Source organism: Garra rufa, chromosome 10, assembly GCF_049309525.1.
Source record: "Garra rufa chromosome 10, GarRuf1.0, whole genome shotgun sequence".
Classification (NCBI taxonomy): domain Eukaryota; kingdom Metazoa; phylum Chordata; class Actinopteri; order Cypriniformes; family Cyprinidae; genus Garra; species Garra rufa.
Window position 1 is genome coordinate 3760453 of NC_133370.1, and position 15479 is coordinate 3775931.

Sequence of the window (15479 nt, forward strand, 5' to 3'; positions counted from 1 at the left end):
CTAAGCGATATCCCAATTCGTCAGCCTCCGACGTGATGTCTCCGTTCCCTCCTTCAGGGAACGAGGGTTACATACGTAACCGAGACGTTAGTTTTAGTAATTTTGTTATGTGCTTTTGTCATTTTTATTATTTGATATATATATATATATATATATATATATATATATATATATATATATATAAATTTACCTTTATTTTCTTTTTATTTCAGTTTTAGTTTTAGTAATTTCTTTTTTTGTCTTTATTACTTCATCTTAAACTTAATTCAGTTAATTGCCAAGGCAACGTTTCTAATTTTCATTAAGTTTTTTGGTGTGTGTGAGTTTGTACTAACCTGTGTCGGCTGTCTGCTGTTTTTAGTATAAAACGCCTCCAAATTTGGGACAGGAGTGACTTTCAAGCGAACTTGATCTTTCACTCCTAAAACTCTGCTGAGAGGAAACGCCACAAGTCTGCATGAGAGAGAGAGACAGGAAACAAAGGATTTAGGACACATGATGCATTGTCACTAAATGAGGCCTTTATTCACATCCTCACAGAAAATAAGAGCATGCATTGCTCACAGGTTGCTCAAGAAAAGCTTGTATATTCAAATTAGGGATGCACCGTTGTATCGGCCAATTTATGATTATTTTGAAGCCATCGGCATATCAGAGATAGCATGAAAAGAGCCGATATCAATGGTTTATTAATTAAATGCACTGTTGAGTCAACTTTAAAAAATGTGTTACTCTGCTTCCTTAAAATTTTAAGTTCAGTCAACTCTATTAAGTTAAGTTGTACTAAGTGACAACTTAGATATTCGAGTTGACTAAACTAAAAAAATTGGTTTGTTAAATTTAAAAGCTGTGTTTGTTACCTGGCTGCCTTAAAATGTTAAGTTCAGTCAACTCAAATAAGTGAAATTGTACTGAGTGACATCTTAAATATTCAAGTTGACTGTTGCATGTCTGTTGCATAATCCAATGTTTTTCTCTAAAAAAAAAAATTTAAATACTTGGTAAAACAAAATAAAATCTCTACAAAATATCAAAATATAGTTTGTCAGACAGCATACGGCCTATGCAAATGTTAAGACGCATCCAACGGGTGAAATGTAAAAGTCAAGTCAAAGTCAAAGTCAACTTTATTGTCAATTCTGCCACATGTACAGGACATACAGAGAATTGAAATTGCGTGCATAAAAGTAACATTAAATACAAAGGTAGAATTTAAAAAATACAAATAAATACAAATAAACATATGATATATAAAATGAAAAACACAATATACAAGTAAGGGCACATGGTAGAGAGTGCAAACCATGTAAACAATATAGTGCAACAGAGCTTGTAAATGTGTAAAAGTGTCAGAGCAGTCTTGTAACAGTCTTATGAGCAGTGTGAGGTAGTTGGCAGACCAATGCTGCACAAAGTGACTGGTGCAGCTCAGTGTGTGTGTGTGTGTGTGTGTGTGTGTGTGTCAGAGTTCAGAAAGTTTGTGGGGCAGAAGAGGGGAGTGGGGGCAGAGCCGGGAGAGAGTTGAGCTTCCTGACAGCCTGATGGATGAAGCTGTCCCTCAGTCTGCTGGTCCTGGCCTGGAGACTCTGCAGTCTCCTCCCTGATGGCAGCAGGCTGAAGAAGCTTTGCATTGGGTGGGTGGGATCGGCTGCTATGCAGAGGGCTTTTTTGGTGAGACATGTGTTGTAGATGTCCTGGAGGGAGGGGAGAGGGACACCAATGATCCTCTCAGCTGCTCTGACTATGCGCTGGAGAGTTTTTTGGCAGGGCGCATTGCAGGGTCCAAACCACACAGTGATGCAGCTCGACAGGATGCTCTCGATGGTTCCTCAGTAGAATTAGTACATGATGGGGGCTGGTGCTCTTGCTCTTCTTAGTTTGCGGAGGAAGTAGAGACGCTGCTGTGCTTTCTTGGCCAGTGCAGTGGTGTTGTTTGTCCAGGAGATCCTCAGTGATGTGCACACCCAGGAACTTGGTGCTGCTCACTCTCTCCACAGACGCACCGTTGATGGTCAGAGGAGCATGTTACTGCCAACCCGTACTGCTTGTGGTCTTCCTGTGAGGAAATCCAACAGCCAGTTACACAGTGAGGTGTTGAGCCCCAGCTGGACCAGTTTTTGTGTGAGCTTAATTGGTTGACTTATTTTAATGGTAGCCACCTTTTTAGACTCCTGAATCCAGTGATACCAAACATGCCAGGTTTTACCTCATGGTTTGTGCAACGTTGCATTTTAGCACTTATAAAACAGCCAATATCTTAGAAACCATTACTCCGATCAACACGGAACCACCGTTAAAAAATTTTGTAAACATAGCCAGCTACATGCTAATGCCCAATTGCCAAAATTTTGATAGCAAAGTTTTTTCTACTTATATATAAAAATGTCTATAACTCCAAAACAAAATGAGATATTTACACCAAATTTGACACACATATGTATGGGCACACTCTAAGGAAACCCACAAAAATTGGTGGGATTGTGCCTCTTGGTGGCGCTATAATTGAACAAAACATGAAATTGCCATTGACTGCAATAGAGTATTATGATATAAAATGCTTCATTTTACGAATGCATTGGTGTACCATTATGAAACTTTGTATGTACCATCAAGATTATGACCTGAAAGTACTCAAAAAGTTTTGAGACATTGCCACCTTGTTCTCAAATTCCGATTTCCGAACTGTAATAATGCAGAGACCACAGAACCACAGAAAAAGAAATGTTTAAATACTGATTTTGCTTGGAGTGAACGATAATTTTTTTTTTTTTTAGTTTTTAAGCACTGCTTTATGCATTCGACCAATATCGGTATTGGCTGTGTGGAAGCATTTAAAACATGTCAGAGAAAGATGCAAAAATCATTACAAGCACCAACAGCACCAGACTGTTTAGTATCACATCGCAGATCTTCCATGAGAAGAAAAATGGCTGGTTGTTGCTGGTTACTGTATGATGACTGAAATCGCCAAATGGCCTTAAACCATTAGTAAATAACCTACAGAATGTTATGTTGTCTAATACACGCACCAATTGTATTTATTCTGACAGCGCTGCACGAGCTCCTTAGACAGGGTTCAAAGTCCAAAGCGTGAGGAAAATCTGCGTAATGAGAATCATTCATAAATCTGCTGCTGTCAGCAAAAACTAGTACTGAGGTCTTCTTGTGGGTTTCCGCCAAAATAAAAGTCAACATTTATAAATGTAAGTATTGTAATTTTACTGTTGTTCTGTAAAATAAAATTAAAAAGTAAGACAAAAATAATGATAACAATCATTCCAACAGCTCTATTAATGCATTTATTATAACATTCTCCTTTGCTCAGCAAGGCTGCATTTATTTGCACATTAAAAACACATGGCTGATTCAAGAAGTCTTAAAAATGGCCAAAGAATATTATTTTACTAACTTATTAATTTTAAGCTAAATTGCGTTTGTTGGAAGGCTATAATGTCTACTAGAATCTAAAAATGTTCAGTGTTAAGTAAATATTTTTAAATTGTTGTTTTGGAATTTTTTTTTTTTTTTTTGAAAAGCAAGACAAAACTCTAAAAATCACATATTGGCTATTTAAATTATGCAATTAGAGGAAAAACACGAAAAACTGTGTTTGGTCCGTTCGGGTTCGGCCAATAATTTTCATTTCGGTGCGTCCCTATAATACCTTTACAAACACTATTATTGTATTTGAATCAGTTTGCATTGGTTGGACTTTAATTAGACGTGGAAACATAATCTGGGATCAATGGGGGGTGAAACCGGTCGCAGCATCAGCTCACATGACAGGCTCTTTGTGTTGCTATAGCGATCAGCTGCTGCAGCAACACACACACACACACACACACACACACACACACACACACACACACACACACACACACACATGCTTCTCTGTGTCTGCCTGCTGCTGTTTGTTGATACAGCGTCTCCCTCCCTAACTATAACACAGCAGCCTTCATCTGCTTTCTCAGGCCACACACACAATACACAGAAACACACACCTGCTAGTCCGCTGTCACCACAAAGACACGTAAAGTTACACCACAGCAGACGCCAAACGTGCAAAACTAAACAAAGAGACTGATTGCATGCGGAGATACAGCAGATTCAAGCATGCATTCTAAACATTCAAGAATGTATGCATGAGAGAGACTCATGGAATCAGTTAAACTAACAAACAACTTTCATTAGCAGTACGGAAAGATGACTGAACACTGAGAGACGTCACAGAATATCACATTCTTGCAATTTAAACATCTATAAATTATTTTACCAAAATGTTTATTTTTTTAAAGAAAGTGCCAAGGTTGGTCTGCTAACAAATTCTTTTATTTTATTATTTTGTGACCATTACAGATTCAATTATGTAATCAGTTAAGGACAAAAAAATAAAGAAAAACTTGTAATAATAATAGTAATAATTATAATTATAATATTAATCAAACAAATCAGTAAAGAAATATATTACTATTCCAAAATAAATAATAGATAATTGAATAAATAATTAACAAAAGCATCAATAAAAATATATTTGTATTCGAATAATAATATTGTACTTTAAAATATAAAAACTGTATTTATTATTATTATTACTATTAATAATAAACTTTAAAATCAATAAAAAAAACTCTTGCAAAAATAAAACTGTACTGTAAAATACATTTATATTTAATAAAAAAATAATAATGCCTTTATTATTACTTTATTACTATTATTATTATTATTATTAAAAAACAGATTTTTTTATCATGAAAATCAATATATCAATAAAATTATATTTGTATAGATATAATAATATTGTACTAAAATACAAAATGTATTATTATTATTATTATTATTAATAAAAATATTATTATTATAATACATTCATTATTACTATTAATTTTATTCTTATTACAAAACTTCAATTTTTTGGTTATTTAAATTATAAAAATTAAACATCAATAAAAATGTATTTGCGTTGGAATAATAATATTGTACTTTAAAATATTTGCAATAATATTTTTTTACTGTAAAATAAACATTTATATTCAATAATAATAATAAAACATTTATTATTGCTATTAGTTTTATTATTACTATTATTGAACTGATTTTTTTATCAAATAGAAAAAATATTATTATTATTAATAATAATAATAATAATAATAATAATAATAATACATTTATTATTACTATTAGTTTGTATTTAAATAATAATATTGTATTTTAAAATATATAATTTGTATTTATTATTAATAAATGTATTACTATTATTATTATTCAAATAATTCAAGTAAACAAATCAATAAACATTACTCACAATAATAATACTGTACTGTAAAGTAAAAAAAAAATATTATTAATAATAATAATAATAATAATAACAATACATTTATTATTACTATTAGTTTTATTATTATTATTATTGTTATTGAACTTTTTTGCTATTCAAATTATAACAATTAAATACATCAATAAAAATTATATTTGTATAAGAATAATAATATTGTACTAAAATATAAAAATGCATTTATTAATAATAATAATAATAATAATAATAATAAATGTATTATTACTATTAGTTTTTTTAATTATTATTTAACTTTTTTATTCAAATTATAAAAATTAAACACATTAATAAAAAAATGTATTTGTTTTAATTTTAAAATATAACAATATATTTAAAAAATAAAAAGTAATATTCAATAATAATGATGATAATAATACATTTATTATTACTATTAGTTTTATTATTATTTTTTTTTTTGCTAATCAAATTATGCAAAACATATCAAATGTATTTATTAACAATAATAATTATTATTATTTAAATTAATTTTAATAATTATTATTATTATATTCATATTCAGGTTGGAAAATATGGAAATGCATAAAAATATGTCATATAATCACATCCCTGCTCAAGGAATGTCCAAAAAATGCAGTGATACTGTGGTGCTTTTTCTAATTGAACTTGTCTTGTGTTATTAAATCAGGTCAAAGCTGGTTAAATTACATTTAAAGCCCTGAGGACTTGATAAAGTCATCAGTCACCTCTCAAAAGCGTAACGAAGCATGATGAATCCCAGAGCAAGAGGCAGAGCCAGCAGCAGATCCCGCGGGAGAGGACGCCGAGAGCCCTCCATCTTCTCCATATCCGCCCAGCTGATCCCCGGAGGAAGCCAGTACTCCTGCTTCCACAGCCACTGACTGATCTGCTCCATCCTCCAGAGGGGGAACTGAGGGAAAAAACACATTACTAGAGAACTAGATAAAAAAGTTTGTCAAGACAAACTTTAAGTTGGCTTGAGAAAGCCGGACCAAAAAGTTTAAAATGTTTTAAAGTTTTAATTAAGTTTGACTGCTTTCAGTCTGAAATAGTTTGAAGTTAAAAGCCAGTTATTAGCATCACTAGCATGTTGTTAGTATGATTAACATGTTACTAGGATGTTGTTATCAGGTTTCTAGCATGATTAGCATGTTACTAGCATGTTGATAGCATTATTTTAACATAATAAGCATGTTACTAGCATGTTAACATGACTCTAACACGATTAACAATTTATTAGCATGTTACTAGCATGTTGTTTATCAGGTTTCTAGAACGATTAGCATGTTACTAGCATGTTGCTACCATAGTAAGTTATTAACATGTTGCTAGCATGATTAGCATGTTACTAACATTTTGTTGTTATCAGGTTTCTAGAACAATTAGCATGTTACTAGCATGTTGCTACCATAGGAAGTTACCAACATGTTGCTAGAATGATTAGCATGTTACTAGCCTTTTGGTCGCATTATTTTAACATAATTAGCATGTTACTACCATGTTAACATGATTAGCAATTTATTAGCATGTTACTAGCATGTTGTTATAAGATTTCTAGCTCGATTAGCATGTTACTAGCATGTTGCTACCATAGTAAGTTACTAACATGTTGCTAGCATGATTAGCATGTTACTAGCCTTTTGGTAGCATGATTTTAACATAATTAGCATGTTTTTAACATGATTAACATGTTACTAGCATGTTAACATGACTCTAACATGATTAGCAATTTGTTAGCATGTTACTAGCATTCTGCTACCATGATTAGTAAGTTACTAACATGTTGTTACAATGATTAGTAAGTTACTTGAATGTTGTTATGAGGTTTCTAACATAATCAGCATGTAACTAGCCTTTTGGTAGCATGATTCTAACATAATTAGCGTGTTTAACATGATTAACATGTTACTAGCATGTTAGCATGACTCTAGCATGATTAGCAATTTATTAGCATGTTACAAGCATGTTGTTAACAGGTTTCTAGCATGATTAGCTACTTACTAGCATTTTGCTTCCATGATTAGCATGTTACTAACATGTTGTTAGCATGATTAGCAAGTTACTAGCATGTTGCTTCCATGATTAGCATGTTACTAACATTTTGTTAGCATGTTTAGCAAGTTACTAGCATGTTGCTTCCATGATTAGTAAGTTACTAACATGTTGTTATCAGGTTTCTAGCATGATTAGCATGTTATTAACATGTTGTTAGCATGATTAGCATGTTACTAGCATGTTGTTACTAGTATGTTGTTACTAGTATGCTGTTAGCATGATTAGTCAGTTACTAGCATGTTGCTAGCATGATTAACTTGTCACTAGCATATTACTACCATGGTTACCAAGTTATTGACATGTTAGGTAGTTAGGAATGATTAGCATGTTACTAACATGTTGTTACTAGTATGCTGTTAGCATGATTAGTCAGTTACTAGCATGTTGCTAGCATGATTAGCTTTTCACTAGCATATTACTAGCATGGCTACCAAGTTATTAACATGTTAGGAAGTTAGGAATGATTAGCATGTTACTAGCATGTTGTTACTAGTATGCTGTTAGCATGATTAGCTTGTCACTAGCATATTACCGGCATGGTTACCAAGTCATTAACATGTTAGGAAGTTTCTAGCATGATCAGCATGTGTCTAGCATGTTATTTGCATATTGTTAGCATTATTTACAAGTTACTAGCATGTTGCTAACACAATTTTATTAAAAAAAAAGAAAAAAAAAAGAAAAAAGAAAAGAAAAGAAAAAGATTTTTAATTATCTGGAGAATATTTACTGTTTTAATGAGATAATATCTTAAATATTTTATTCCACAAAGATTTTTTTTCTTTTACATTTTTTTTTTTTGAAAAAGAACAATTCATGATAACTGATATTAACTAATATTAAATGAGCAAAATAATGGTAAACCTATTTCATTAATATTTTTAGGTGCACAAATAAATTTTGACAGCCATAAATTACATTTTGTAAAATATTAATAATAATAAATATTATTAATAATAATATTATTATATTATTTAAAAAAAAAAAATAATAATAAAAAAAAAATTGTCCCCAATATTTGACCCTATTTTGACCCCCTGTGGGTGTCAAATGTATCTGATGTACCCTGAGGGAAGTCATCATGTCCATCAGATAAATCTTTGCACATGTAATGTCAGTTATCTTTGTCGTTTGACTCTTTAGTAAATGTTTTTGACGACACACCTGCCTAAAACTCACCTGACCGACAGATAACTGCTGATATCTGCTTAAACAACGAGACCTTCTCGTTTTACGAGGAATAAACAATCTTCAGCAAGTTGACGGTCACGAGACACATTCATAATACAGGGAAATGTCCGATACCTGCTTATGTCCTGTGCTGGGTTTCCTGGCGGATGAAGATGATGAAGATGATGGTGTGTGATGATATATGTGCGCAGCTCTGATCAGCGGATTTTACGCAAATTAATTTCCATGAAGATTTGCATAAAGAATCCTGCTCATAAAACAATCGCCGTCCAAAAGCAGTGCAAAAAAATATAAAAACGACTTTAAAAAATAATGAAATAATCTACAAACGACATTCTCTGTAGCCTGCCCTTGATGGCGTTGCGCTAAATTATTTAAAAATAAATATCCAATTTAAAAACCCCGAAGTAACCGATTCCTTCCGCTTCGGAAATCCACACCTGGATAAATGTGAAGAATAAATGCTGAGATTCTTGATATCTGTCTGATAAAAGTGAGACCGTCTGCTCTTAACGAGAGACTGGTGTCTGTCTGCGGGTGTGTCGAGATGCCTATTGGTCCAGGAGATGATGCTCGGAAGTCTGAGTCGTTTAGGTGAGTCGGTTCTTTTGAATCGAATCGGCCCGCTTGACTGCGGATTCAAAATATCGTTTCAGTTTACACAGAAATATTGGTTTAGTGTCTGATTGTAATTAAATACTTGTCGTTTTTTTTGTATCATATAGATTGTTCATATCATTACCCAGCAGCAATAATTAAGCTAATTAATAATAAATACACTAGAACAATGAATACAGGAGATGATGCTCAGAAGACTGAGTCGTTTAGGTGAGTCGGTTCTTTTGAATCGAATCGGCCCGCTTTACTGCGGATTCAAAATATCGTTTCAATTTACACAGAAATGTTTGTTTAGTGTCTGATTGTAATTAAATACTTGTCGCTATGTCATAAAACATTGTTTTTTAATCTCATTCTGGTAGATGCGGCCACGTATTGTTTTTATACAGGATTCAAATCAGATAAATATGTTTTTTTTTGTATCATATAGCTTGTTCATATCATTACCCAGCAGCAATAATTAAGCTAATTAATAATAAATACACATGTTGTGAGAAATTGTGAGTAAGATGTTACTTTAGTTCTAGAATAAATGTGAACACGTACTAATAGAAAAAAAAATAGATACAGCGTTCCTCAAAATGAATAAAAACAGTGAAATTCAACACAAACCTGCAATAATTAAATACGTTAAATACAAATATCCTTTATGTATTTAATCCCATTTTATTAACCGATGTCTTTGCTGCCGACCTTCGATTATCCAATTCATCCATACTAATAAGCAAAAATGACTCAAGATAATCTAAATTGTGTTTTCATTTTTTTTATTGCTGAAGAGTTGACTTTTTATATTCTGTGGTCTGCTGTACAGACATTAATTTACTTTTCTCTAAGTCTGAGGCTTTTGCTGTGAAAAAGCTTTTACATTTGACAAAAATAGAACTTCTCATGTTAAAAACAAACAAGCAAGATTTAAAAAGTAACGCTAAAGTAACGTAACGCATTCCTTTCCATTAAAAGTATCTAAGTAACGTAATTAGTTACTTTTTTAGGGAGTAACTCAATATTGTAATGCATTACCAACACTGACCACATATATAACAAAGTAACACCTCGGAGTAGCTTGTATCATAGTATAAATATGGTAACTACGCAGTACCATGGTGTACAGTTCCCTATATAGTGGAGAAAAAGGAAGGGACAAATGAAAACATCTGATATGACTGTACTACAGTGTCTTAGATCCAATGTCCTAGTTCTTCTCCAACAGACGTCCCCTCTGGGCAAATTCACCCCTAATAAATTATTGCATCAAAGTGTGGGGTTAAATTTCATTCCTCTACATGTTCTCTCTCTATTGCATTGTGTAATGTAAGTTGTTGAACGTGAAACCTGTCATAGAACGTATTACAGTATCAGATAATCAAGGTTCACATGATGCTAGAGTGATAAGATGCAGACAGTCCATCGATGCAATCACACTTTCACCTCTGATCACATGCCCTGCATGCCTCACATTGTAGATGACAGTCATTTAACGCAGGGCAAGTGTCAGGGTTAGTTTTGTTGACAAGGCTCACTGATGCGGGGTGTTGTTTTCATGGAGCATTCCATGCGTGACACATGAACTGAACATTAAGTAACCTAGCAAGTGCACATAGGGGTGAATTTGAAATCATTTCACTGCTTTGGTTTGACTGGATGTTCATTTTGGTGTGTTCCAACTCAGCTAATAAGGAATGTTCTCACAACTTTCACAAGTTGAGAAAATGTTTTCAAAACAACATTCTCAAACCTTCCTTAAATTATTTGTACCTTGCTCTAAGAAATGTTTTTGTGACCTTGAAATAAATTCTAATTAAGGCGAGACACTGCAGGCGAATAGAGTGAAAGAAATTAATAGTTATCACCTTACATACTCAGTTAAGGTGAGACACTGCAGACAAAAAACAGTTTTTTCATGCACCTATAAAGTTTGAGATTTTGGGCTTTTTGGTTTTTCATAAAGTGTTTTTTCAGACTAGTGGATTGAAAACATCCAAAAAACAGTGTTGAGTCTTTCTTTTATAGCACTTTATCTATTTGTGTCAATAGATTTCAATTACAATACATATTTTTAGAGGCCGTTTTCTCAAAATGAGCCATAAATCTCCACTTCAGTAACAATTACACACACCAAACTTTACATTTATATTCCTGACTATATCCTGAAGGTTTTTAAAGAGGGATTTGTTCATATGTAATTTGCTTTATTTTATATAACATTTTATTCCTCAAAAAATGTTAAAAAAATATAGTGTTTCCTGTCTGTTCTAAGTTTTTTCTGATTTATTTTGTGACAAAATGATATCCCCAAAATCGCCTCTGTAAAAACATTTGACTCTAATATGTCAAAAAATAAATAAACAAGAATTTTGAAACTGACTTCATCCAGTTTTTAGATTTTTGTACTAGAAATTTATGTAAATTTCATTAAATTATTAAATAATGCCTCATTTGCATATTTAAACATAACATTTTAGAAAAGTACAAAACATTTTGCAATTATCAATGTAATCAATTTACTGGGTAAATAAGGTGATAACTGTTAGTTATTTTTTTACCCTATTCACCTGCAGTGTCTCGCCTTAATTATTTATATTAATAATTATTAAATATTTTTTGTATTACAAGTTTTCTAAAATGTTAGGTTTAAATATGCAGTTAGTACAGACCAAAAGTTTGGATACACCTTCTCATTCAAAATTTTTCTGTTTATTAAAGTTTTTACTCTACATTTGTGCAGTTTTCAGTGGGTTAGTGATATTTTTTAAATATATATAAATTAATAAATAAATATTTTTTAAATGGGTTTTTATACAAAAACTGCTTTTTAATGTAAAATTCACTATATAAAAGACTCACATTTCTAACTTTAATTCATGGGGATAACATGGATAATTTCACATGGTTTAGTGTAAGATTTTTGCCCACCTTTTGGAAAATCCAGTTTTAAAAGTAAAAAAACCAACTACAAATAACTTTTACCAGTAGGTGGCTGCAGAGCTCCACTATTTGCTATTTGACCACCTGAAAGAAATTTTTTCACAAGTTTTTTTTCAGTTGAATTCATATCTACAGTACAGACCAAAAGTTTGGACACACCTGAATGAGAAGGTCTGTACTGTAGACAGGAATACAAATGTAAAGTTTGGTGTGTGTAATTGTTACTGAAGTGGAGATTTATGGCTCAGTGAAGGAGAAAAAACTCATTTTGAGAAAACAGCCTTTAAAAATATGGATTGTAATTGAAATCTATTGAGACAAATAGATAAAGTGCTACAAAAGAAACACTTAACAGTGTCTTTTGGATGTTTTCTTTCCACTAGTCTGAAAAAACACTTTATGAAACACCAAAATGCCCAAAATCTCATACTTGACAGGTGCATGAAAAAAACTGTATTTTAACATTTTTAAAATATTAAAAATAAGCCCTAAAATAAAGTTATATTTTTAATTAAAATAAAGTTAGTATGACGAAGTTTTAATTTTTGCAATTTTTAATACTGTCAAAAATACACTTAAATAAGTATTTAAAAGTACTTAATATACTTTAAATATACTAAATTGCAAATTCATCGCTATCAAAGTGCAGTTACATACAGTTGAAGTCTGAAAAATGATATCTGCAAAATGTTAATTATTTTACCGAAATAAAAGGGATCATACAAAATGCATGTTATTGTTTATTTAGTACTGACCTGAGTAAGATATTTAACATAAAAGATGTTTACATATAGTCCACAAGAGAAAAGTTCACAAGCACTTGATTCTTAATACTGTGTTGTATCTGAATGATCCACAAATGTGTTTTTGTTTGTTAGTTTATTAGTCCTGAACAGTTAAACTGCCCAAAAAAATCTGTTTTCCAGCATTTTTGTATATTTAAACCCATTTCAACAATGAATGTATGATTTTGAGATCCATCTTTTCACACTGAGGACAACTGAGGGACTCATATACAACTATTACAGAAGATTCAAACACTCACTGATGCTCCAGAAGGAGAAACCATGCATTAAGAGCCGGGGGTGAAAACTTTTGGAATTTGAAGATCAGGGTAAATTTAACTTATTTTGTCTTCTGGGAAACAAGTTTCTTCTGTAGCTTCTGAAGGGCAGTACTAAATGGAAAAAAAGTATGATATTTAGGCAAAAAAAGAAAAATGTAGGCCTCATTATTTTCAAAAGTTTTCGCTGCTCTCCTGTCAGATTCCTGTGTTTTGTTCTGGTGAAGTGAAGCTGAACTCTTTTGTGTGTCTGGAGCTTTCGCTAATGAGACGGAGGCTGAACTGGAACATGATGTTTACTGGGGCTCTCCAAAATCCACTTCAAATCCAGCCTTACAACTTGTTCCTTTAGGAGAGCTTTTATACAAATTAAGATAAAAAGTTAATTATTATTTGATTATGATTATTTTTCTCATCTTTGTTGTTAACAGCAGTTGTCAGAATATAAAGCTTATACACTGAAGCATATAACTGTGGATGTTAGGATATGAATTATTATTGTTAGGCATAATGAATTTCATCAGGATGGCAGATTAGGTTAATAATAATGTTTTATTATAAGTACTACTACTACTTTTATATTTAATATTTACTATATGTGACCCTGGACCACAAAACCAGTCATAAGGGTAATTTTTTTGAAAAACTGACATTAATACACAATCCGAAAGCTAATTAAACAATTAAAAATCTAGAATCTGAGGGTGCAAAAAAAAAAAAAAAAATCTTAAATATTAAGAAAATCGCCCGTAAAGTTGTCCAAATGACGTTCTTAGCAATGCATATTACTAATTAAAAATTAAGTTTTGATATATTTACGGTGGGAAATTTACTAAATATCTTCATGGAACATGATCTCTGCTTAATATCCTAATGATTTTTGCCATAAAATAGATAATTTTGACCCATTCAAAGACTGGATTTGTGGTCCAGGTTCACATATGATATATAATAAATATTATTTATAGTAAATTGTATTATAATTATTTTATATTATATATATATTTTTTGTTAAATAAGAAATGTTTTTAAAAATTAGTATTCATAAAGTTACACGTTACTTATAGTATGACCAAATGATGTTTGTATGATTTTTTTCTAAACGTTTTAATTCAAAAACATAATTTCTATTTAATTTTTTAAGATACAAACGATATCATATTGTAGTAAGAGCTATATTTTATCGATTTAGTCACATTTATTCAGGTTTCATAATCATTTTGACCAGTAGATAGCGCTGAAGGCAAGGAATTGGTACAGAATTGCTTGCATTTCTTGGATCAGTCAGTACAATTATTTGGAAATCTGGAATCTGAGGGTGCAAAAACATCAAAATACTGAGAAAATCGCCTTTAAAGTTGTCCAAATGAAGTTCTTAGCAATGCATATTACTACTCAAAAATTATTTTTTGATATATTTATGGTAGGAAATTTACAAAATATCTTCATGCAACATGATCTTTACTTAATATCCTAACGATTTTTAAAAGAAAAATTGATCATTTTGACCCATGCAATGTATTTTTAGCTACTGCTACAAATATACCCTTAAGAACAACACTTAAGTCTGGTTTTGTGGTGCAGGGTCACATATGATACATAATAAATATTATTTATAGTAAATTATCAGGGTTCTTATAGTATGACCAAATTATATTTGTAGGATTTTTTCCAAACGTTTTAGTTCAAAAACATAATTTCTATAGTATTTTCAAGATGCAAATGATATCATATTATAGTAAGAGCTATGTTGCATAGATTTGGTCACATTTATTTAGATTTCATAATCATTTTCACCAGTAGATGGCGCTTGAAGGCAAGGAATTGGTACAGAATTGCTTGCATTTCTTGGATCAGTCAGTATTTTATGTGAGTGTTTATATTTCGATGGATCTCACACCTACTGATGTATATTGTGCACAAAATGTACACGCTCTAGATTAAACTGCAAGTTGAATTTTGGTTGTATCATGTCTATGCAATTTTGGGGAATGTTAAATGTCATGCAAGAACAAAACTTGGGTTGGTTGCTTTCCATTTTGCACTTAACGTGATGCTGATAATAAAACTAAAACAATATTAAATGTGACCCTGACCCTTTGAAATTGAGATTTATATATCATCTGAAAACTGAATAAATGGCTGAGATACAATTATTTGGAAATCTAGAATCTGAGGGTGCAAAAACATCAAAATACAGTGCCTTGCAAATTGTTCACGTTTAGTTGCAGCATTATGTTAAACTGCTTTAAATTAGTTTTTCCCCCACATCAGTTTACACTCCAAGCACCATAATAATGACAAAGCAAAAAC

General features: G+C 31.5%; 1 protein-coding gene across 1 annotated transcript; it reads right to left on the reverse strand.

Moving 5' to 3' along the window:
- LOC141343816 (ceramide synthase 4-like) lies at positions 1-9063 on the reverse strand. The gene is made up of 4 exons (XM_073848474.1): positions 8672-9063; positions 6037-6221; positions 336-453; positions 1-51 (listed from the first exon to the last, which is right to left on the reverse strand). The coding sequence occupies exons 2-4, from the start codon at positions 6204-6206 to the stop codon at positions 1-3; spliced, it is 339 nt and encodes a 112-aa protein (XP_073704575.1). The 5' UTR covers positions 6207-6221; positions 8672-9063.
- Positions 9064-15479: the final 6416 nt, after the last annotated feature.

Excerpts from the sequence above, each read along its gene's own strand:
- LOC141343816 (XM_073848474.1), bottom strand. The coding sequence starts at position 6,206 with ATGGAGCAGATCAGTCAGTGGCTGTGGAAGCAGGAGTACTGGCTTCCT. Across the intron at positions 454-6,036 it reads CTTCGTTACGCTTTTGAGAG|ACTTGTGGCGTTTCCTCTCA; the intron begins GTGACTGATGAC and ends TCTCTCATGCAG. Across the intron at positions 52-335 it reads ACAGCAGACAGCCGACACAG|GAGGGAACGGAGACATCACG; the intron begins GTTAGTACAAAC and ends CGTTCCCTGAAG.